This window comes from Schistocerca gregaria, chromosome 10, assembly GCF_023897955.1.
Source record: "Schistocerca gregaria isolate iqSchGreg1 chromosome 10, iqSchGreg1.2, whole genome shotgun sequence".
NCBI classification, from domain to species: domain Eukaryota; kingdom Metazoa; phylum Arthropoda; class Insecta; order Orthoptera; family Acrididae; genus Schistocerca; species Schistocerca gregaria.
This window is the reverse complement of record NC_064929.1, coordinates 195043882-195069361: the sequence shown is the minus strand read 5'-3', so window position 1 is coordinate 195069361 and position 25480 is coordinate 195043882. Positions and strand designations below refer to the sequence as shown.

Here is a 25480-nt window from a genome sequence, read left to right as displayed (position 1 = left end):
CACAGAGGAATTGAAGAGAGCAAAAAGGTATTTACAAGTTGTCCAGAAAATGGACTACAGTTACCTCGCCCCTTCCATGTATGGTTTGTATCACTGACTTCTTCTCCGTTTTGGCATGCTGCTAAAATGGCATCCTGAAAATTTGACAACAGATTACACTCTACCAGGTGACAGAATTTTCTCCTTTCATAAATCACATATATTACAACAGCTTTTCACATACAAGAAAGACTTCAGACAGTTCTCTGTCTGCTCGACAAGTATATTTCAACAAAACTTGCAGCAAGCCGAGTTACAGTTTATGGCAGCCCTGCTGTCCAACTGATTCTGTGTTCTATGTGTTGTCGTGGGCATCTTATTCTGTGAAGGTCGGTGCAACTCTGCATTGGCAACCCGCTGCATGGAGAAAACATTAAGAGCAACAAGTGTGGCCAAATGCTAGCCGCCACTGGTGTCACCCCGTCCAGTAGCAATGCAATCTCCCTAACCATTCAATCATCATGCGCATACACAAAAACACAAAGCTCAGCTTGCATGTCCCAATTTCCAAACTGTGTTAAATATATGTGCTTCAGTAGTCAGTAATCATCATTCATTTGTCCTAAATATTGCGTGTGACACATCACTTTAAGAAAGTGATGTGTTACACTATAACTTGCACGAGATGATTTGTAGTACATTCAATTGCAGTTTTATGTAGATCGCTATCAATTTTAGTGGGAGTTTGAGTTGTATTATCGATATTCTTTCCATGCAGAATGCATGATGGATTTATTGAAAAACTCAAGTTTAACACACAGCATCCAAGAAATATTACTAACAGCAACTCTCAAATGCCACTTTTTCAATAGCTCCAAAAAATATTAAAGTAACTTCTTTGTGCCCTCAGGCTTTCCATGGAAATCAAAGTAAGATGGTGTACACTTTGGTGTAATTGTGCTTGGATTGGTAATATTACAAGGTGAAATTTGAGAACTTCAGTTTCTCTTGATTAAATAATTTATCTGAACCTAGAACCATGGTCGGTCATAATTTCATTTCAGTTGCTCAGTGTTGGATGTTCTGATCATATCCCTGGTTTCTCATTGGAAATATGTTGAGTTGAAAGGTAACACTAGGGAAGTTTAAAACAAAACATTATTACAATTTATCCAACATGTTACAAATGTTACTACTTTTAGCAAGTTGGGGGAAAAGAAGCAAGGGAATATATAGAGACTATTATACCCTTATGTTTGCCATTTTTCTCTGTGAGCTGACATGTATAACCTCTAAAAGGTAGAGGTCCAGTGTGCCTGTTGATTCTGCTCCTGCTTTATCAGTTGCAGTGGATGCTTGTTGAAGTCATAGATCCTATCAGCAGTCCAATCAAAGGAAATGTACAATCTTGACCGTTTTTTTCAGAGGAAGAGAACAGCGTGTCGACACCTAAGGACTCTGAGTCGGGGAGCAGAACGAGTACACCGGAGCCGAAGATGGTCTTCAAGGACAAAAAGGAGGCCATAGAGGCTTTCAAAGAGCTGCTCAAGGATAAAGTGAGAGCATTAACTGCAATTTCTTTTGTGATTACTAGCCATTGTGAAAGAAGTTGCTAGCCACTTGAATTCCTAAACAGTTTACAATATTTTGAATGTAGACAGAAATTTGTGTCGCTACCATTCTTTAATTTCTCTGCCTGTTTTGCAGTTCTCTCTTAACACAGATTCTCTGATTTTCATGCACATAGGTATTTGATAATGTTCCTGTAAAAATATCAACTTATATATGACATTAGTCCAAATATTTTTAATATTGGAGAAACGTATATTTATTGGGGGTGTGCAAGACTAAGACTTGGAGAGAGATACATTTCACAGTATCAAATGCAAAGTATGAGGCATGGCCAGAAAGTAAGTACCATTTTGGAAAAAGAACCATAAAAACAATTTTTCAAACTAAACTTTATTTTTACAAGAAAGATCATTTCTTAAACTATTTTTCTACGTAGTTGCCACCATTATTCAGACATTTGTTGTAGCAGGAAACCAACTTTTCTGTGCCCTCTTAGTAGAAAGGTGCCACCAGTGAAGACGGCCACTGCTGAATACAGTTTTAGGCATGCTTTCTTGCTTCATGTGTTCCTTCCCAGAGGTGAAACCAGCAGTGCAATGTAACACTGTGAAATGAGAAAATGTCAGCACACATTTCAAAACAAAAGGTGTGGAATGCACAGTGAAGACATTGTGTTGCTTCATGACAATGAATGTCCTCATTCTCCTGGCATGACTCCAAACCATGTTCAGCAGTTTGATTAGTAGTAGTTCAGTTACTTGCCGTACAGCCCCAGTCTCATACCTGCTGACTACCACTTGTTGAACTTGAAGGTAATTTTCAAGACAGAGGATTTGACAGCAATGATGATACAAAAAGGCTGTGTTTAGCAGTGGTTGTCTTTTTTGGTGGCTTCTTTCTATGAAGAGGGTATAGAAAAGTTTGTTTGCCACTATGAGAAATGTCTGAACAATGGCTGCAAAGGTGTAGAAAAAATTTTAAGAAATGCTATTTCTTGTAAAAATAAATTTTGGTAAAAAAATAAGTTTTTATTTGTTCATTCCAAAACAGTTCTTACTTTCTGGGCATGCCTTGTATATGCCAAAAAATTTGTGATCATACATTGCTTTTTAATGAAACATAATGAATAATTTTTCTAATTGTGTGTGATACATATTACCATCCGATGGAAAGAAGTTATTCTTGGGATACTTCTGATCATGAATTTTATGGCTCTTGTCCGAAAACTACTGTAGCGAAGGGGGGAAAATACAAGCTAAGATGGAACATGTCTGATCTTTTATTTTGGGATTCTGTGTATTCCACAGTACTAGTTCTTTTGTTATTTGCTATTCAGTTGCAGCTTCATAATGATATGCCATGAGAAACTCCCTATTTTTGTGTAATATAACATCATGTTTGTCTGTTACCCTGGATCAGTGTTCTGGATCGTACTGTAAAAACTGTTTTACAACTTTTGTGCTGATGTAAAAGGGAGTGACTGGCCATAACACTTGGGTTTCTTTCTACACAAGTAACTTAACATTTGTTGGTGGGGTGCACATTGGTTGTTCATACACTGTTCAACTTACCCTATTACCTATACCAACTAAAAAGTGTGTTTCAAAATGTAATTGCTAGTGGTTTGCTGAACGGTATTAATAATGATGATCTTTGGACCAGGACGTTCCTAGCAACGCTTCGTGGGAAGCAGCAGTGAAGCTGATTGCCAATGATCCACGGTACCCCGTGCTGAAGAAACTTAATGAGAAGAAGCAGGCATTCAACTCGTACAAAACTCAGCGCCTGAAGGAGGAGCGAGAGCTCCAGAGGCAGCGGACGAAGAAAGCTCGTGAGGACTTTGAGGCGTTCCTCACTAACAATGAGCGTGTCTCGTCCACGACAAAGTATTACCGCTGTGAGGACATGTTTGGCCACATGGATGTAAGTGCAAACATAATACTCAGTAATTCTGTGTCAGGTAATTTGTACTTTACCTCTAAGGTGATGTGGCCTTTAAATATGTCTGCTTGTGTCTGTGTATGTGCGGATGGATATGTGTGTGTGTGTGTGCGCGAGTGTACACCTGTTCTTTTTTCCCCCTAAGGTAAGTCTTTCCGCTCCCGGGATTGGAATGACTCCTTACCCTCTCCCTTAAAACCCACAATCCATAGCCCTCACCCGCCTAATCCTTCACCTATACATCGACTCGGCCAATGAACACACCCGTGAACTCCTATCCCAAATCAAAGTCCTCAGTCTTTCCTCTCCCACATCCACACTGGCTGTACATAGCATCCTCCTACAGGCCAACTGGAAATTAGAACAGCATGCCACCCTCCACCTCAAAAAACTATCCAATCTCCTGGTTTCCCACCTCCGGAAAGGCAACTCACTCACCCTCCACAACCTTTCCAACAAACCTCAACCTCCTCTCATTGCACACAGACCCAGTCTCTCCCATCTACTCAATCTCCCACTTCCAGCTCCACTCCCCCCAACACCTCAAAATTCTAGTCAACACAATCTGGAACCACAACACCCCAATTCAGTAGTTAACCTTTCCTCCAAACCCCTCTCCCAATCCGAAACCTCTGTCCTATCCAAAGGCCTCACCTTCAGCCCCACTCCCAGGTTCAACCAAACTGCCCTTGTCAAAAATTTACTGTCCTACACTCGTAGTCTCTGATGGAAATATCACTTTGCCACGAAGAAAAATAATCCTGATCCCACTCCTAATGATCCAACTCCCCAAGACACTATCCAAATTGAACCCTGCCTGGAACAGTTCCGTCCTCCATCACAGCGGGACCCACCTCCTCTTCCTCAAAATCACCCTCTCCAAACCCTCCAGGAATTTCTCACTTCCAGCCTTGCCTCTCAATCTTTCTTGAAAAACCTTAATCCTACTCCCAACATCACCACAGCCGAAGCCCAGGCTATCCGTGATCTGAAAGCTGACCGATCCATCATCATTCTTCCGGCTGACAAGGGTTCCACGACCGTGGTACTTGATCGTCGGGAGTATGTGGCTGAGGGACTGCGTCAGCTTTCAGACAACTCTACATACAAAGTTTGCCAAGGTAATCCCATTCCTGATGTCCAGGCGGAGCTTCAAGGAATCCTCAGAACCTTAGGTCCCCTACAAAACCTTTCACCTGACTCCATCAAACTCCTGACCCCACCGACACCTCGCACTTCTACCTTCTACCTACTTCCTAAAATTCACAAACCCAAACATCCTGGCCGCCCCATTGTAGCTGGTTACCAAACCCCCACAGAACGTATCTCTGCCTACGTAGATCAACACCTTCAACCCATTACATGCAGTCTCCCATCCTTCATCAAAGACACCAACCACTTTCTTGAACGCCTGGAATCCGTACCCAGTCTGTTACCCCCGGAAACCATCCTTGTAACCATTGATGCCACTTCCCTTTACACAAATATCCCGCACGTCCAGGGCCTCGCTGCAATGGAGCATTTCCTTTCACGTCGATCACCTGCCACCCTACCTAAAACCTCTTTCCTCGTCACCTTAGCCAGCTTCATCCTGACCCACAACTTCTTCAGTTTTGAAGGCCAGACATACCAACAATTAAAGGGAACAGCCATGGGTACCAGGATGGCCCCCTCGTATGCCAACCTATTTATGGGTCGCTTAGAGGAAGCCTTCTTGGTTACCCAAGCCTGCCAACCCAAAGTTTGGTACAGATTTATTGACGACATCTTCATGATCTGGACTCACAGTGAAAAACAACTCCTGAATTTCCTCTCCAACCTCAACTCCTTTGGTTCCATTAGATTCACCTGGCCCTACTCCAAATCCCATGCCACTTACCTTGACGTTGACCTCTATCTGTCCAATGGCCAGCTTCACACATCCGTCCACATCAAACCCACCAACAAGCAACAGTACCTCCATTATGTCAGCTGCCACCCATTCCATATCAAACGGTCCCTTCCCTACAGCCTAGGCCTTCGTGGCAAACGAATCTGCTCCAGTCCTGAATCCCTCAACCATTACACCAACAACCTGAAAACAGCTTTCGCATCCCGCAACTACCCTCCCGACCTGGTACAGAAGCAGATAACCAGAGCTACTTCCTCATCCCAGAACCTTTCACAGAAGAAAGATGTCTGCTTGTGTCTGTGTATGTGCGGATGGATATGTGTGTGTGTGCGCGAGTGTACACCTGTCCTTTTTTTCCCCCTAAGGGAAGTCTTTCCGCTCCTGGGATTGGAATGACTCCTTACCCTCTCCCTTAAAACCCACATCCTTTAGTCTTTCCCTCTCCTTCCCTCTTTCCTGAAGAAGCAACCATCGGTTGCGAAAGCTAGTAATTCTGTGTGTGTGTTTGTGTGTTTTGTTCATTGTGCCTGTCTTCCGGCGCTTTCCCGCTTGGTAAGTCTTGGAATCTTTGTTTTATATATATATGGCATTGAACTGTGCCATAAATAGTGACTGACTGAAGGACCACACTAATCAGATTTTTGTCCTTTTTTGTATTTATGGTATGTGGAAATGGGAAATCAAATACGTCAGCAAAATCAGTTTGATGTGCCTCTCAAAAATCCTCTGAAAAATATATTTCGAAGTGGTCACCATCTTTAATTTGCTAAAGCCAGTTCAATTTTTCTCAACCTGATATCTGGCCGTGTGGTAAAATGCTCACCTGCAATATGTGTGACACAGGTTCGATACCCATCCCTGCCAGAATTTTAAACAAAGGTGCATGTTCCATGAAACTTAAAATACATATGGAAGAAAAAAATTTTAATTTGTAATTCTTTTAATTTAAAAATCTTTTTTAAAGATCAATAATTAAAAATGTGTATTTGCAATGAAAATGGAATTTTTGTGTGTAATATGTAATTAGGATGGAAAGACATGCATTTTTCATGAAAATACCAATGAGATATCTGTTAGCATATATTTGATGAATTTTATGCAGGGTGTATCAGAAAGAAACATCCAATTTGACACATCTATATTTTAGTAACTAATAAACATATACAGTAAATTTTGTTTTTTGATGAATGGGAAACTCAATCCCCCCCAAATACATTCTCATAGGTGTTCAGTATGTCCCCCCTTTAGAGGCACAGCATATGTCAATGCAGTATTCAAATTGTTCACACATTGCAGCGAGCATGTATTTAGTTACAGCTTCCACAGCTGCTGGTATGCGATGTCTCAGTTCATTCATTGTTGCTGGTAATGGAGGCACATAAACAGACTCTTTTATAAACCCCCACAAGAAATGATCACATACAATCAGGTCCGGTGACCTTGGAGTCTAGTAATGTAGGGCTGAATCATATGGTCTAATGCGACCAATCCATTGTTTAGTAATCCTTTGATTTAAACATTCCCGCACTTCCAGATGCCAGTGTGGTGGTTCCCCATCCTGTTGGTAAATGGAGTCAGTTAAATTAGTCTCCAACTGCGGCAAAAGAAAGTTCTCAAGCATATCGAGATTTGTGCTTCCTGCAATAAGTGTTCTCACCAAAGAAAAATGGACCGTACAACTTTTTCCGTGAATCTGCACAAAACACATTAAATTTTCTAGAGTGCCTCTTATGAGGTACAACTTCATGTGGTTGTTCTGTACCCCACATTTTCACATTATGATGGTTCACTTTGCCATTTAAATGGAATGTTTCCTCAACACTTAATATGGAAGAAAAATGTCAGCCTCCATCTTGCCAAGAACAAAATTACAGAATTCCACACGTGTTTTTTTTGTCACCTTCATGAAGAGCTTTCAGTAGCTGAATTTTGTGTGGTTCCATGTGTAAACGTTGATGAAACACACGCCAGACGGACATCAGGGGCATGTTAAGCTGCATAGTGAACAGATTTCTGAGGACCCCTGGTGAAACTATGGCAGATGCATTCGATGTCCGTGTCAGACACTCAGGGACGGCCCGGCGATTTACCTTTACATAAACAGCCTTTTCTCGGAATTGTTCATGCCATCGTCTAATGCTCTGTGGCGTATGAGGATCCACACCATACCTAATACGAAATCCACACTGAACAGTTATTACTGACCCACACTGCATAGAATGTACAACACAGTGCTTTCTGTTGTCCCGACTGAAGTGGGTGCACTCTGCTATTACCTAACGGGAACCATGTAAATCTCGAGAATTTGCTCTTTCCAACAGCATGTTTTTTTCACCCACATATCTCAAATAACATAGTAGTTTAAGTCGGATGATTCTTTTGATACACCCTGTATTTAAATGACGTGAGTATTTGAACTGAACGAGGGGTGGAGGAGTGGAGGGGGGAAAACCCAAAAACATAATGACCAAAATGAGACTCAAACCAGCACTTACCAGTATCAAGCACTATTGATTTTTTCCATCTTTATGTATTTTAACTTCCCTCAACAGATAGTAGAACAGGCACCTCTGTTTAAAAATTTACTTCAGCCAGGAATCAAACCTAAAGCACCTACGTAACAGGCGAACATTCTCCTGTTGAGAAAAATTGACCTTTCTTTAGCATATTAAAGACAGTTGGAAAACTTCAAAGTTGATTTTTCTCAAGAATTTTTGGGAGTTTCATTGCACGATTTTGGGACATTAATCTTTCAGTTTTGAGCTTCAAATACCTTAAATATAAAATAATTACAAAAAAAATGTGATTGCTGTGTGGTCCTGTTGTGAGACAAACAATAGTTTAGTATGGTTGGATTCCAGGCAGTGAGTACACTGAACAGCACAACTCGCAGCACCTTGAAGAAAACGGTTAGGTCGGTCATCGAAATATTCTGCATAAAATGGAAACTACAGCTTGGTAGAACATTCGGGCTACACTAGTAATCAGTTGTGCTGGGGAAAGCTGAGAGATTACAGGAGCAATAAAAGCTTCAGCAATGACAGACTTTTCCACTTAAGCTGTAGTTATTAAGACCTCTTGTTAGTCACACAATTAGTTTTGTCTTAAAGGTATTTTCGAGTCTTTATAAGGAACATGGTGCCAATATGCCTCAGAAAAAAATAAAATGTATCAAAAGTGTTGTGTGTTAAACAAGAAAGGCTGTTACTTCATAATATGACCTGCTTTCACTTTGTGGGAGTTCAACCAAGTCACAAGTAAAGATGTCGAAAAATTGCACCCTGAATTTAATGAAGCACTTAAGTTGAACTTCATTTTTACATTCTGGATTACTACAGCAGTAGGTGATTTAAAAAGCAATAAAAACTGGTTTATTCTAAGAGTTTGCTCCAACTGAAATGCTCAGAGTCAAACAATTGCGAACTGTATAATTTACAAACCATCACAATGGTACCACATTGTCCAAATTCACTGCCATCTTGATGTGTGTGTGTGTGGCACCTTGTTGTTTGCAAACACTCAAAAATTCTTTTAAGGCAAAAATAGTTGTGCTACTATGAGGAGGCCTTAATAAATGCAGCCTAAGTGGGAAAATGCTATTGTCAGTTTTGAACTTGTATTCACCTGTGATTTCTCAAGTTTTCTTGGTGAAAGTAATTAATAATGTGCTTCCGGTGCTCTTCCGAGTTTTTTCCATTTCTCTTCACAATAATTTGACAACCAACCTTTTTCAGGTGCTGTGAGTTTTGCTCTTACTAATATTTTTTGCTTGAACTCCAACCAGACAGTGAACTATTTTTGGTCTCTGCCACTATTTATGGCCAGGCTCGATTCCCAGTGCCCACTAAGGCCATTGATGTCTTTTGTTTTTAAGAGCTGGCAGTGATATTCTGTGAAACACACATTCTCTCAGCATTTACCAAATCTAGTGAATGTGATGGTCAATGAGATTTTAATAAATAGAGTACCAGACCCCAAGCTTTGTTTAAATTGAAACCACCATCTCTGTTTATTGGGTTTTCTGATTTCTTTATTTTGATAGACTCTTAATTATGCTGCCCAGATACTTGATGTTTGCACCACCGTACTGATGTTGTTGCATTTCATTTCACCATTAAATTCGAGGCAGTGCTTGGCGGCTGCTGGATTTGCTGTGTCGTTTTAGCTGGATATGCTGCTGATGTTTCTTGCATATATTGTTGAATGTTTTGATGGTCTGTTTCACAGAACTTATTAGGCATATTATGACATCTGATTACGTGCTGTTCGATGTACAGTACTGTGAAGAGACCGCTTGTATGGTGATTGATAGTCATTTATCACCTGTCGTTGCAAAGCTATACATTATACACTTTGAAGCAAAGGCATTTGAATTCTCCGAGCTGAAACCAACGTGTTTCTGACAATACGTGGACAACACATTTGTTGTGTGGCCACTTGGACTGGAAAAGCTTCAAGAGTTCCTGGACCATTTAAACCCCACCCATAATAATATAAAATCGGTGATATAGTATATATAGAAAAACTACACACACTGACTCCTATCTCCGCACGTCGAGCCATCACCATCTGCCACAAAGGAATTTGGTGCTAAGGACTCTGATCCATAGAGCTTGAACACTTTCAGGCAAGGAGAGCTTTGCTGAAGAAATAAAATGCTTATGAAAAGTATTCCAGCTGGATGAGTAGTCAGATCTTCAAATTGAACAGACGATGCAGGCAAAATAAAGAACACCTGAGAAAGCAGTTCAGACTGTGGTCGAGGAAGAGAAGCGAAAAGACGCTTATCTGCCTTATGATGGCTCAATATCTGGAAAGATCAGCAGACTCATAGGGAAACGTGGCATACAGTGACATGCAATAATATGATAGCAGTATAGTGATGCAAATGTCATACTTCTGGGACAGCATAATTAAGGAGTCTGTCCAGATAAAGGCATCAGAAAATGTAATAAACATTTACAGTGGTTTCAGTTTCAATAACGTTTAGGGTCTGGCACTCAATGTATTAAAATCTCATCAGCCATCACATCCACCAGAATTGGAAAAAGCCGGCAGATTTTGTGTTTAAGAGAATACCAGTGCCAGCTGTGAAAAACAAGAGCATAAAAGGGCTTAGTGGGTCCCGGGAATCAACCTAAGGTATAAATACCAGCATGAGACTGACAGTAGTTCACAGGTTTTTGGTGTCAAGGCAGTGAGTACACATAATGGCAAAACTCGCAGCACCTGAAGAAGATGGCAGCATTGGTCATCAAAATATTGTGCATAAAATGGAGGTGACAACTCGGCAGAACACCGGGAAGCACACTGTTAATTTGTGTGTCTTATCTGAGCTGCAATTCAGTTTCAGAATTTCTCCACAGTTTCCTGTATGGCTTGCTCAATATATAGATATAAAACAACGTGTGGGGACAGACCCCCCCCCCCCCCCCCCCTTCTCAGATGGAGCAAGGTGGCACTGTGGTTAGCACATTGGACTTGCATTCGGGAGGATGATGGTTCAAACCCATGTTCGGCCTTCCTGTTTTAGGTTTTTTGTGATTTCCCTGAATCATCCTGGGCCCTTTGAATGCGCATGATCGTTTTCCTTCGCTATCCTTAAAACATTCCAAGCTTGTGCTCTGTCTGTAATGAGAGATGTAAAATGTTAGATTTAGGAATAAAACAAAAGAGATTATTTCAATGTAAGTGTGATTTAAAATTATTGTACTGAGGTAAAATATATTATGCATTAACTAATGGGCTATATACAAATTAAAACAGTTGCTAAAAGAAGAAAATAAATTGAATAATACACTTTGGCGACATGCTCCAAAGGTGTGGCTGGACAAACTGAACTTGTCTTTAATAAATCCTGAATTAGAAACAGGTAAGATATACTAGTAAGTGAAGCAGCTGTGATTTACAAATTCACACCAATGGAACATGTCACCAAAGTTTATTGCTCAGTTTACTTTTTTCTATGAACAACTGTTGTAATTTGTATATAGTACATTGGTTAATCTGTCACATATTTTATCTTAGTTAAATAATCTTACATCTCATTTACACTGAAATAATCCCTTTTGTTTTATTCCTAAATCAACATTAACATGTTAAACATCTGGCTATGGAGATATGCTGTAAATGCACTAGTTTAAAATCTTTGATCCAATAAAATTTCACTTCACCACAGTTACCTTTGTATCTGATGATGGCATAACAGCTGAAAACCAGTTTCTGAAATAAGTAACAAATATTGTAGAATATTACATCAAAAATGTTGTGTGTATTTTCAAGCATAATGTATAAAATATTCTACCAAGAAATTACAGAACAGTCAATCAGTGCACTTACAGAATAGATTTGAGAAAGGCAAATCTAAATTTACAGCAATTGTAGATTTATAGAAAACTTTTACAATACTGGCCAGACTACACTTTTTGAAATGCTGGAAGTAGTAGACTTGCACACAACAAGGCTGCAGCTATAGGAGTTGGAGGACATGAAAGGAAAGCAGTGGTTGAGAAGGGGGAGAGACAATACTGTATCCTATCTTGCCCCTTGTTCAATCGTCTGTATATTGAGCAAGCAATACAGGGCCAGAAAGGAGAAATAAAACCGTCTTAAGAACGTAGATGGCATTTTCCCCACTTAGTCAGTATGTGTTAAGACCTCCTTAGTTGCACAGGTAGTTTCAGCTTAAATCAGTTTTTTGAGTGTTACAAAAAATCCACCTGTAGAGTTTGTGCAGGATACAGTGCTCGATGCACAGTGAACAGTTTCCATCCAAAAGTGCTGAGCAAGTTTGTTCATTTGCTCAGAAGGAGAGGCCGACAGTGTTTGCTGCCTTTCGGCTTGTCAGCAATATCAGAACCATTTTTACTTTACTCATAGCTCTATATATCAGGTCCATGGTGATGTGCCCATCATTTCATTAATGAAAAATAGAGGGCACTATGATTTTGTGTTGGATGCTTATTACATAATATGTTGCCATGTATGAAATTTAGCTAATATGCTGAATTTTTCTTTAGACTTAGGTGGAGGTCTCTATCGATAGGATGAAAAATAGAGGTCACTATGATTTTCTGTTGGGTGCTTATTACATAATATGTTGCCATGTATGAAATTTAGCTAATATGCTGAATTTTTCTTTAGACTTAGGTGGAGGTTTCTATCGATTGTGCCGTGTCAGCGATAAAGCCAGCTTTATATTTCATAAACTGTTTAAGGTACTGAAATGAGATTTTGGCAAAAGATAGCACGGAAAGAGGAGAGTATTGTGCCATATGGTTATTAACCAAAACTTCATTATTTACCATGTTATTTCACTAACTGTAGACGTTTCAGTGAAAAAATTTAATTTTTAAGGACCGTCGATAGCTGGTGATATGAGAAATTCTGCGGGCTTCGGAACAACATAAGTGAAGACATTACATGTTTATTTTGTACTGAGGGTGTGTTTTTTCATAAACTACTTTACTTTTCCTCAGTTCCTGACTTAATAAACTTAACAATCCACTGTTTCAACATTCTCTCTCAATTGAGTCTATACAACGTGTTAGTGATGTGAGACTCGGTAAACTCCATTGCTTTTGGCAAAAGAAGCAAATTTTAACATTACTGCATGAGAAATGTGTAGGTTTTACTCCAAATTTGCCACTCGTGACGCTTCTCTGAAAGTTAACAAATGTTTACCGAGCCAGGCTAAAATATATCACCACATTTTTAGTGGAATTCTTTTTACATAATAACCAAAGAAGAGATGACAGATTTTCTTTTTAAATGGCCACCATGCAAGTGTAGGAATGGAGATGCTACACTTAATTTTTACAGAAAATGTGATCTTAGGCTTCAGTTTAAAACGACACTCCCCCTCCAATGCATGGCATTTCTCCCACACCGCCTGCCCCTGACCCTCACCACTGCCGCACCGCACACCACAGCGCATGTGTGACCTGCCATGTGCACATGTACCAGCCACAGCATGCTGTGCAGACTCTACAGGCTGGTATCTGCTTGTGTTCGGCCATGACAGTCAGGAACAAAAACACAGTGCTCTAATGATCCTAGAGCATTGACCAAATGTTGTCTCAAATCTTGAAAATCTGCCCCACTGACAGAGACAACTACAAATAATCTTCTGTGAAAGTGAGTATAGTTAAATATACTAAAAACAAAGATTCCAAGACTTACCAAGCGCGAAAGCACCGGTAGACAGGCACAATAAAATAACACACACACAAAATTATGAGCTTTCGCAACCGGCGGTTGCTTCGTCAAGAAAGAGGGAAGGAAAAGGAAAGATGAAAGGATATAGTTAAAGTTAGATTTTGTAGGCAAAGAAAATATTCCTGAAGAACAGAGCAAGAAGTTGCATTTATACGCTCCTGAGAAAATGGAGACCAAATTAGATTGGACAAGACTTTTACTACATTACAAGGACAAACAAGAAGTTGCTTGTATTAAACTCTCAGAAAACTCCTTTAATGAAGACTTCGGTCAACAACTTAGGATATTGTGGGATTCGGCAGTTGTAAGGAGGGGCAAACATTGATTACAAATGTTGCCTTATCTGGTGGCACAGTGAGCTTAAGTGATGTTGCTGTCAGCAACACAGTTATATAAGGATCATAATGGCTGAGAGGAATTTGCCTGAAAAAAGAAATTTAACATCTTTATGTGGCTCAAAGCCGAAGATGATTTTATTGATTCATATCACTGTGAGACCACACTTTTGTGCTCAATGCATGTTTCGCACTATGTGTACAGCACAGCATTTCAAGTTGCTGCCTGATTGTCTTTACCATTATTGACTACTAGTATGATGTTTCTCTGCCTCATTCTTAGAGCTATGCGGCACCAGTGTCTTTTGGATTTCTAATTCTTTTATTTGGCCACTGTACATTGCATACAGTTTAGTTTGAAATTCTGGTAACCCTATAGATTTTATAGTAAATCACAGAACATTTTTGTTTGTAGGTGTGGAAGAATGTCTCCGAATCGGACCGTCGTGATATCTATGAAGATGTTATCTTCAACTTGGCCAAGAAAGAGAAGGAAGAAGCGAAAATAATGAAGAAGCGGAACATGAAGCGCCTGGCTGAGGTACTGGACTCGATGATGAACATACAGTACTCCACGACGTGGCAGGAGGCGCAGCAGATGCTTCTGGACAACCATGAGTTTGCAGACGATGCCAACCTGCTGGGTCAGTTCGTTACATGTTAATAAGTAGTGGTAGTGGTAGTGGTGGTGGTGGTGGTGGTGGTGGTGGTGATAGTAATACAGACAAATCAGTGTAAAACAATATTGTGAAAAGCTTAGATAGAGTGAAGCTGTTTTTTTTTTAATTCATACCTCGAGAATAAATATAGCTGATGCTAGAAATATTAGTGTCACAAGCAGTCTGCCTTTGATAGATTTATGCATAATAGTACCGAGATTGGCAATTGTAGGTCCGATTATAGAGAGAACTTCTTCCATCTCCATCGCTGTCTTTCTTGTAAAGTTTGTGGGTTTTTCATCTCAAGCTCTGCAATGAGATTCTTACATGCTCTAAACTCATCCTGCTGTTCAGTTTGCTTTCTTGTTGGACACGAATACAGTCGATTATTCTTTGCTACTGAAAATACAGCTGCAGCCTGAGGCTACCTCTTCCTTCGTGCTCTGAACAATACCAAAAAACTCTTTTGGAACATGATCTCTCACCTATCACAGACACTCCCACCCATTGTGTGTTAACACTTCCAACATCTGCTCTTCAAAGATTTACAGATGCTTGCAGGAAGTAGTTGCAAGGAACTATCTGACAGTAACCGACAGTAAATATTCACCCCTATTGTAAACTGTTTTGTGACAGTACTAAACGGTCTGAGATGAAAAGACTTTAAAATTTACCCTATGCCTCAGACCTTAATAACATGTGTTAGAAATTAAATATGTGCACAATTTTATTATAAACATGGCTGTTACAGTACAAAGTAATGAACGAAATACACACAATATCTTACCGAGTGGTGCAGTAGATTACAGGAGATCCCATGCCTTTGGTTCTAATATACCAATGATACCAGCAATTTTTTTAGGAATGGAATGTAACATTGTGCACAGTAGACAGTCAGATCAACCCATGACTACGTAGTAGGCCCAGAGGAAGACCACTGCAACTGTGGTTGTAATGTCAGTGACATTGATGTTACAATATGACTTAGTATTTTGCCCGAGAAACATTTATGTTAACTCAATCCACACAGATATTACACAAGCTGAGAGTACGATAATACTGTAGAGATAACATATTTTCGTTATGTAACAATCCTGTCATTATTTCAGGTATGGACAAGGAAGATGCCTTGATTGTATTCGAAGAGCACATACGGCAGCTGGAGAAGGAAGAGGAGGCAGACAAAGAACGGGAAAAGAAGCGCTCAAAGCGGCAGCAGCGGAAGAACCGTGACGCGTTTGTGACACTGTTGGACGAGCTGCACGAGCAGGGCAAGCTGACGTCGATGTCGCTCTGGGTGGAGCTGTACCCCACCATCAGTGCCGATCTGCGCTTCTCTGCCATGCTCGGCCAGCCAGGTCAGTAAATTGTGTAGCTCTTTTCCAATGAGTGACCATATCACCTTCCATGCGTAACATCTTTATGCAGAGTCTTTATGTGAGTATGATGCTTGATATTCTATTTTTGTTCATAAGCTTATTTCAGCCTTATTGCCTTCATCAGTACATCAGAAAACAATTGCATTTATTTATATTTTACATAGTATATAATTTATAAAGATTTTTTAAACTGAATGTTGTATTCACATTCAGAAGTAAACAGATGTGTTTGTCAACTATGAGTAAACTGTTGCTGCTGTGTAGCCGTTGGATGTTATGTTTTTTCAGTAACATTTTAAAGTGTTTCAATGATATGATGTTGCACATATAATATGTTCCATTACTATTTTGACAGTTGAAGGAATTAAAATTTTGGCAGCTAGTTGTTTACTCAAATATATTGATGTGTTTGTAATCTCTGGTGTTTTGGCTACCCATTATTCCTATATAAAATTGAAATTAATTATTTAAAAAAAAATTTTTTTTAAACTGTATGTGGCTGGGATTGGTTTGACTGTTTAGTATATCATGAGGCTAACCCTTGTGTATGTTTATACTTCAGATTCCTCCAAAATATTTTTGATTGGACGTTTTGGGATTTTGTTCAGGGTTCGCAATGTGTTTTCTATGTTTCAACTTCATGTTCGTCATTTTTGAGGTGTGTAAAGAAGGTGTATTGGTTGTTGTTTGTTTCTTTTGTGTGTTCTCAGAAAGAAAAAAACACAAAGTTGACAGCACTGAAAATGCACTGCAGACCCTGTGCAAAATATGAAAAATCCATTTTTAAAAATTTTGAAGGAATTTGAAATATACATACACACTAAGGATTATCCCCATGCAATACCAAATGAACAACCCAATTTCAAATGCACACAGTTTTATAAATAAATCATTGAAATTTTGTGTAGGGATAACTGATAACCAAAACACACCAACAACAGTTCCATAGATATACAATCTGCAGGAACAGAAATATCTGTGGGTAAAACAATTGACTGTCAAACCTGAATTTCCACAACTTTGTAAATAATAAAAATGAGTTATGATACACATGCAATATCAAATCATCAGACAACTTTAAAATGTTACTGAAAAAATACTACAACTATTGACAGTAGCAATGATTTAATAAAAGTTGACATATGTCCATTTAAAACATTAGGATGTGAGTACAATTTCCAAGGTAAAAAAAAAAAACTTCTCTAAATTATGTAAAATATAAATACATGTAATTGTTTGCAGATGTGCTGTTCAGGGCAATAAAGCTGAAAGAAGCATCTAAAAATTAAAAAAAAAAATCAAAATATCAAGCACCATACTCTCTATTAATTCTCTGCGTAATGCCCTGCTGTGACATATTATATGCTTCAGGTTCCATAATACAGAAACAGAGGTGTGAGAATTCTCTTGATCTATTATGCAGTTACATAATTGACAGATGCTGCAAATTTGCTATGAAATGACATTGCAAGTTCGTAAGTAATTCTTCATATATCGCAGCTCAATCTGGTGCTGGTGACGCAGCTGTGCAGTCGCATATTGCTGTTCTATTTGTCGCACTTATATACATCCAGATATTAGCAGTAGGATGGATAGGATGTGTCCGTGATGTGTGCGGGTGCAGGAGGAACTAGCTGCAGTTCGCGAGCAGCTGAGCTTGCTGTTGGCCTCGGTCAGCCGCCTTCAGGCTGCTGTCTCGAGGTGTAGCGACGGTGGAGGGTCTGGCGCGTCGCTTGAGACACCCCAGGTGTCGCTTGCTGCGTCCGCTTACTGGGTTGCCGAGGAACCTTCTAGTGTACCCGGCGCATTGGGGCTGCCCTCACCTCGGGGTGAGTGGCAGAGTGCAACGTGTTTGCGTCGCTCGAGGCGGAGGGTCAATGTGGAGGCTGGCCTCGCCTGTTCATCCTGTCGGTGGGCAGATGGCCGCTCTTTCAGCAGGGCCCGAGCAGGCACACGGGGGCAAAGGCTTGCTGGTTATTGGGAGCTCCAACGTTAGGTGGGTGATGGAGCCCCTTAGGGAAATAGCGTACAGGGCTGGAAAGAAATCCAACGTGCACTCGATTTGTCTGCCGGGAGGCCTCATCCGAGATGTGGAGGCAGCCTTCCCTGCGGCTATCGAGCGTACAGGGTGCAGTCATCTGCAAGTAGTTGTTCACGTTGGCACCAGTGATGCCTGTCGCTTGGGTTCTGAGGCAATCCTCTGTTCGTACAGGAGGCTGGCGGATTTGGTGAAGACCGCTGGCCTTGCATGTGGGGTGCAAGCAAAGCTCTCTATTTGCAGCATCGTTCCCAGGGGGGGTAGTTCGTTTTGGAGCGAGTGGAGGGTCTTGCCCAGAGGCTTCGTCTACTCTGTGACGGTCTTGGCTGCAGATTTCTAGACTTGTGGTTTTGGGTGGGGAATTGTAGGACGCCCCTAGATAGGTCAGGGGTGCACTACAAAAAGGAAGTGGCTACTTGGGTAGCAGAGTACTTGTGGCGTACACGTGGGTTTTTTTTAGGCTAGGCAGTAGTACGAGGTGTCCTGATGAACACTCACCATTTGATGTGCAGGCAGGAAAATCAGGATGCGCTCAGTGTAAACACTTCAGCTATCAAGATATTAGCAGTAAATTTTCAGAGTGTTCGGAATAAAATTCCTGAATTTACTGCCCTCCAGGAAGCATGTGGCGCGCAAATTATTCTCGGGACTGAGACCTGGCTGAACCCTGATGTAGGAAGTTATGAAATATTTAGTGAGGCTTGGAACGTATATCGGAAAAACAGATTAGACACTGTAGGTGGTGGTGTCTTCATTGCAGTTGACAAAAATATTGTGTCTACTGAGGTCAAAGTAGAATGTGATTGTGAAGTTATCTGGACACATTTAACAGGGCTAGTAGAAATAAAGTTAATTGTTGGGTGTTATTACCGGCCACCAGGTTCCACCGCGGCAGTTCTAGAATCATTCAAAGGGTGTCTACACTCTGTATCGCACAAGTACCCGGATCATGCTATATTAGTCGGAGGCGACTTCAACCTACCACTGGGATGTCTATGGATTCATTACAGGTGTTACAGACAAGCCGTCATGTGAATTACTTATGAACACATTATCCGAAAACTGTCTTGACTTGATAAATCAACAGCCAACGTGTAATATAAGTATTTTAGATCTGGTAGCCACGAACAGACCAGACCTCATCGACTGTGTCAGTGTTGAGACAGGGATTAGTGATCGTGACGTTGTCATTACGACTATGGTTACGAAAGTTAAAAAGTCGGTCAAGAAAGAGCAGATAAGCAGTTGTTAGCATCCCAGTTGACTTCATTTACTCCAGTATGATGGACATTGGAAGAATTATGGGCAAATTTTAAACACATTGTAAATCACACATTGGGCAAGTATGTGCCGAAAAAGTGGGTTACGGACGGAAAGACCCACCGTGGTTTAACAGCGCAATTCGGAGCATGTTCAGGAAGAAAAGACAGTTGCACTCGCGATACAAGAAAGACAAGAGGCAAAAGTTAGTAGAGATTTGTGCTGCAGTAAAAAGAGCGTTGCGCGAAGCATACAACCTCTACCACTGTCATACCTTAGCAAAAGATCTTGCTGAAAACCCAAGGAAATTCTGGTCTCTTGTAAAATCGGTAAGCGGGTCGAAGGCTTCCGTCCAGTCACTCACTGGTCAGTCTGGCCTGGCAACGGAAGACAGCAAAACGAAAGCTGAAATTTTAAATTTAGCATTTAAGAAATCTTTCACGGAGGAGGATCGTACAAACATACAGCTGTTTGAGTCTCATAGAGATTGCCGTATTGAGGACATAGTGATAGACATCCCTGGGGTTGTGAAGCAGCTGAATAGGTTGAAAATAAATAAATCACCAGGTCCTGATGAGATTCCAATTCGGTTTTACAGAGAGTACTCTACTGCATTGGCTCCTTACTTAGCTTGCATTTATCACGAATCTCTTGCCCAACATAAAGTCCCGAGCGACTGGAAAAAAGCGCAGGTGACGCCTGTTTATAAGAAGGGTAGAAGGATGAATCCTCAAAATTACAGACCAACATCCTTAACATCGGTTTGTTGCAGGATTCTTGAACGTATTCTCAGTTCGAATATAATGAATTTCCTTGAGACAGAGAAGTTGCTGTCCATGCATCAGCACGGCTTTAGAAAGCATCGCTCCTGCAAAACGCAACTCTACCATTTTTCTCATGATATGTTGCGAACCATGGATGAAGGGCATCAGACGGATGCAATATTTCTTGACTTCCGGAAAGCGTTTGACTCGGTGCCCCACTGCAGACTCCTAACTAAGGTACGAGCATATGAGATTGGTTCCCAAATATGTGAGTGGCTCGAAGACTTCTTAAGCAATAGAACCTAGTACGTTGTCCTCGATGGTGAGTGTTCATTGGAGGTGAGGGTATCATCTGGAGTGCCCCAGGGAAGTGTGGTAGGTCTGCTATTGTTTTCTATCTACATAAATGATCTTTTGGATAGGGTGGATAGCAATGTGCGGCTGTTTGCTGATAATGCTATGGTGTACAGGAAGGTGTCGTCGTTAAGTGACTGTAGGAGGATACAAGATGATTTGGACAGGATTTGTGATTGGTGTAAAGAATGGAAGCTAACTCTAAATGTAGATAAATGTAAATTAATGCAGATTAATAGGAAAGAGAATCTTGTAATGTTTGAATACTCCATTAGTAGTATAGCGCTTGACACAGTTACTTCGATTAAATATTTGGGCGTAACATTGCAGAGCGATATGAAGTGGGACAAGCATGTAATGTCAATTGTGGGAAAGGTGGATAGTCGTCTTCGGTTCATTGGTAGAATTTTGGGAAGATGTGGTTCATATGTAAAGGAGATCGCCTATAAAACACTAACACGACCTATTCTTGAGTACTGCTCGAGTGTTTGGGATCCCTATCAGGTCGGATTGAGGAAGGACATAGAAGCAATTCAGAGGCGGGCTGATAGATTTGTTACTGGTAGGTTTGATCATCACGCAAGTGTTACAGAAATGCTTCAGGAACTTGGGTGGGAGTCTCTGGAGGAAATGAGGCGTTCTTTTCGTGAATCGCTAATGAGGAAATTTAGAGAACCAGCATTTGAGGCTGACTGCAGTACAATTTTACTGCCGCTAACTTATATTTTGCGGAAAGACCACAAAGATAAGAGAGATTAGGGTTCGTACAGAGGCATATAGGCAGTCATTTTTCCCTCGTTCTGTTTGGGAGTGGAAAAGGGAGAGAAGAGGGTAGTTGTGGTACAAGGTGTACCCTCCGCCACACACCGTATGGTGGATAGCGGAGTATGTATGTAGAAGTAGATGTAAATGAAGTAAAATACTGTGCAGAAAGAATTTAAAGATTTAGTTGATAATAAAAGAGAGAACAATTACAACAGTCGACAGACAGGATTCATTGTTCAGTATGTTGACAAGCACTCTGTGCTAAATATAGGTATGCAGCCCGAGAAGAAATTGGTGGTTGAATAGTAACATTTATGAAGTTACATGCATTATTTCACTTATTCCACTGTCTGTTGCAACGTTTTTTGATTGAATGAACAGAGAGTTTTTAAAAGAAAATCTTATTATAGCAGGGACACATTTGGACAAACACAGTGCAGTTCCCCAAGCTCACTGCTGTTGAAGAAAACGGGAAGCTTGAAGAATTAATTGCAGTCTTGAAAGAATTGTTTCCTAAACATTTTGGGAAGACCATCAGTCTTCCATCTGTTTTCGAGACCATTTTCCATTTGAGTTGGAAGCACCCCTGTTCATGTGGAGATGGAACTGATTGATTTGAAGGATAATTCCCATTTTAAAGACAAATCCTTTTACATTAAAACTGTCCAGGATGTCTACATTGCTTTCCTCAGATAGCATTTCCACATCTTCATTATGAGGTTGTAAAAGTGCTACAATATTTCAATCAACATATTTGCGTGAATGCCTTTTTCCAGTTGTGAAACTAAGTCAGTCACGATTACATGGCAGCTTCAGTGAGAAAATCTGAAACTGTCTGTGTGTACATATGCGGGCAGTTTGCACCATATAAAAATTATATTATGTCTTCAGTGTACCAAAAAATAATTGAATAACACTGAAAGTGTGTCTTGTTTGTGATGTATGTTGTTGGGCAATGTGAAATGTGAAACCAAGTCGTAAGCATTTTGACTGTATTGCCTTTTAAATGCAGCACTTTTGCAGTTTCCCCCTCGCCCCTCCAAGTGATGAGGCAGAGTGACGTGGTACTGGGGGAAACATTCAGCAAGGCTGATCATCCCCGCACATGGCCCTGATGTATGGGAATGCAATATCGGTTTTCAGTTTTTTTTTTTTTTTTTTTTTTTTTTTTTTTAAAAAAAAGTAGGAACTAACAAAGGGGATGACTCTAAAACTTGTATAACTTTGGTTGATGAAATGCCAAACTGTTGAATACAAAATATTCTCATAAATCGAGCTCATGTCCTTTGTGTGTGTGTGTGTGTGTGTGTGTGTGTGTGTGTGTGTGTGTGTGTGTGTGTGTAACTTACACTGATTAGCCATAGTATTATAACCAGCAGCTTAATACTGCAGTAGTCCATCTTTGGAATGCAATACAGCACTGATTCTTAGTGTTACAGAGTCAGTAAGTTCTTGACATATTTCTTTATGTATGTGGCATTGGATGTCTAAGTGCAGGTCATGCAGTTCTCTAAATTATGGGCCAGTGGTTTCTGGGTGCAGAGTTGGTGCTCATTAGCACCACACATGTGTATCATCAGCTTCATATCAGGCAAACTTGATGCCCAAGACGTCAATGTGAGTTCACTATCATTCTGTTTAAACCACTATAACATGATTCTGGCCTTGTGATATCGAGAGTCCTCTTGTTGGAAGATGCTGCTGTGTGGTTATAATTAAAGTGCACTACTCACAGGGGTCCAGTGTGGGCTGTAATTATTGTATGGCAGTGAAAAAATAGAATCGATTTATGCTGGGGAAAAAAAAAAAATCTCAAATTTTGGCCACCAGGTGCAAATCTGGTTCTGTGAATGCAAATAAAGACGTACAGAAGTGTTTCCATATGTGTTAGGAACAGGCTGCAGGTAGAAAGAGTGAAGCAAGTGAAAAAGGCGTAATGTTGATTTTATTATTGATTGCTTCAGTATGAGCAGTGGAGGCATCGACAAGATACTGCATCCATAAAATGACGTAATCAACAATTGCTTTCAGCAGTTCCAGTGGAATTTGAGCAAGCCGTTCCTGTATATTGGTGTTCAGATCAGGTATAGACCGAAAGTGTCCCTGGTAAACGCATTCCTTTAGATAACCCCAGAGCCAAAAGTCGCACGGATTCAGATCCGGTAGTCTTGCAGACGTTGCATGTGGAAAACTCTGGAGATAACACCTTTGTGGAAGGTTGCATTTAGCAGACCATTGACTGGACGAGTGACATGAGCTGTTGCCCCATCTCATGTGAAAACAGTGGTTTCCACACAGTTCACTCTTCCAAAGCAGGAATCACATGCTGTACAAGGAGGTCTTGATAATGTGCAGACGTCACAGTATACTTGACACGCCTTCTGGATGGATTTTCTTCGAAGGACTACGGACCGAGAATAAAGGCTCTTGTAAATCCACACCACGGAGTCATCTAAAGTGAATGGAATGGCTTCTTTGTGCACAACACCATTCAGCAGTTCAGTGTATTCACTGCACTCTGTGGTGGATATCTCACCATCACATGAACAGTGTACAGTGTTAGGTTTCCACCTGGTGACCACAGTTGGAAATTTTTCAGTGTAAATTGGTTCCGCATTAACACGTTAGTGTATATGCCAAGTTTCACTGCCATACGATAATTATAGACCGTAATTAGAACCACTCGGTATTTCCATTGAGCACGACTTCGAGCTTGAAGGAATGCAGATGATCTGCAGATATGTTCACACAGTCCACAGCTGTCACGGTGCATTACATTACTACCACAGGTCCTGTGGAAACAGAAGTAAATGTCCCCCGTAGCATAATACAGTCCCACTATCGTAAGATCTCATCTGTGGTGCAGTGCACGTTTCTAGCAGCTGCTCTGCAGGATGACAGCACATGTGGACAACACCATCAATCAACCTGGTGTAGCGAGGAACAAGAGTCATTTGGCTAGGTGACACATTTCCATTGATCCACAGTCGTCTCAGAGATACCATGGACACTGTAACTGTAACTGTTGATGCTTTTGTGTCTACATAGCTTCATCTTGAGCATTGTGCACGAACAGTGTACTCCAGAACACTTGAACTTGTGCCATAAATGTACTTTCACCAGATCTGCCATAGAATGATGCCTCTCAGTATTTACAAAATGGATGTGCCTCATATCCCAGACTTCTTTGACAGTTTCATCAACTACCACAGATGTTCACAACAGTAGAATGTGAACATATGACCACCTTTGCTGTTTCAAAGTTCTTCGTTCTGAGGCTTTGAACCATAGCAATCTGCCCATTTATAGAGTTGCATACGTCAGTGGGTTTTCCCATTTGCTGCCCATACTTGTTGCTAGAGTGATTCTCCATTTGTCTCTGCTCCACTTGCAGACATCCCTTACTGTGTCGTGCCTGCAACACCACTAGACAGCATTCAATCTCACAGTGAGCAGTGGTCCTGTATTTTCGATCATCAGTGTAAGTTGACTTATGAATGTAAGGGAAACACGTCTGAGAAGTGTATTGTAATGCCTGTGTAGTTTTGAGGGGAACCAAGGAATTTGGTTCTGTTTAGCATTTTCGTCTGTAATGTTCTGAACAAAATTTTCTTAAACTCGGATAGTTCTGTTAATGTAAAAATGGAAACTAGCATTTGCTGAAGCTCAATCTTGTACGTTTGTAAGTGAGAAGTGTGTCCTTACTAGCTGATCATCTGGCATTGCCCAGTCTTATATTAGGCCAGTATTATGCAAGAAAATGATGTGATCTCTCAGGTTTCTTGGTGTGATTGATTAATGTCATGCTTCCGGAAGTATAATAAGTAAAATAACTTTCTCAAAGATCTTCTATAAGACCTTTTATGGAGTATCTGGTGGTTTTCTGGACCGTATTTACTCTAATCTAAGCCGCTCCTGAAAAATGAGACTCGAAATCAAGGAAAAAAAATTTCCCGAATCTAAGCCGCACCTGAAATTTGAGACTCAAAATTCAAGGGAGAGAGAAGTTTTAGACCGCACCTCCAAATCGAAACAAAGTTGGTCCAGTGTAATCTGAGACACAATTTAGGTTGAATGAGTGACGATACAGCTACAGTAGTTTGGTTCGATTCGTAAGCTTAGCAGTTAAGCTTTACCAGGTAGGCATTGCTATGCGTCAGGCGCTTCGTCCGTATTTATACGGCTACCCTTCCTTTTTCACGTGCTTTGGCTGGTTTGAAGTGATTGCTTATTTTTCTTTGATCTGATAAGTGCCGTTCTCTTTGTTATAGGTTTTTACGTCACTCTAAGCTGAAAAAACATTATTGTACTGTGTGATCCATTGTT

The 25480-nt window shown here is 40.6% G+C and overlaps 1 protein-coding gene across 2 annotated transcripts in view; it reads left to right on the top strand.

Moving 5' to 3' along the window:
* LOC126293413 (pre-mRNA-processing factor 40 homolog A-like) overlaps positions 1-25480 on the top strand; it is a 150117-nt gene that overhangs the window by 70516 nt on the left and 54121 nt on the right. For both annotated transcript variants that reach the window (XM_049986636.1, XM_049986637.1), the window contains exons 7-10: positions 1405-1535; positions 3214-3474; positions 14351-14579; positions 15704-15952. In XM_049986636.1, coding sequence (XP_049842593.1) covers positions 1405-1535; positions 3214-3474; positions 14351-14579; positions 15704-15952 — 870 coding nt within the window. The remainder of the gene's footprint in view (positions 1-1404; positions 1536-3213; positions 3475-14350; positions 14580-15703; positions 15953-25480) is intronic.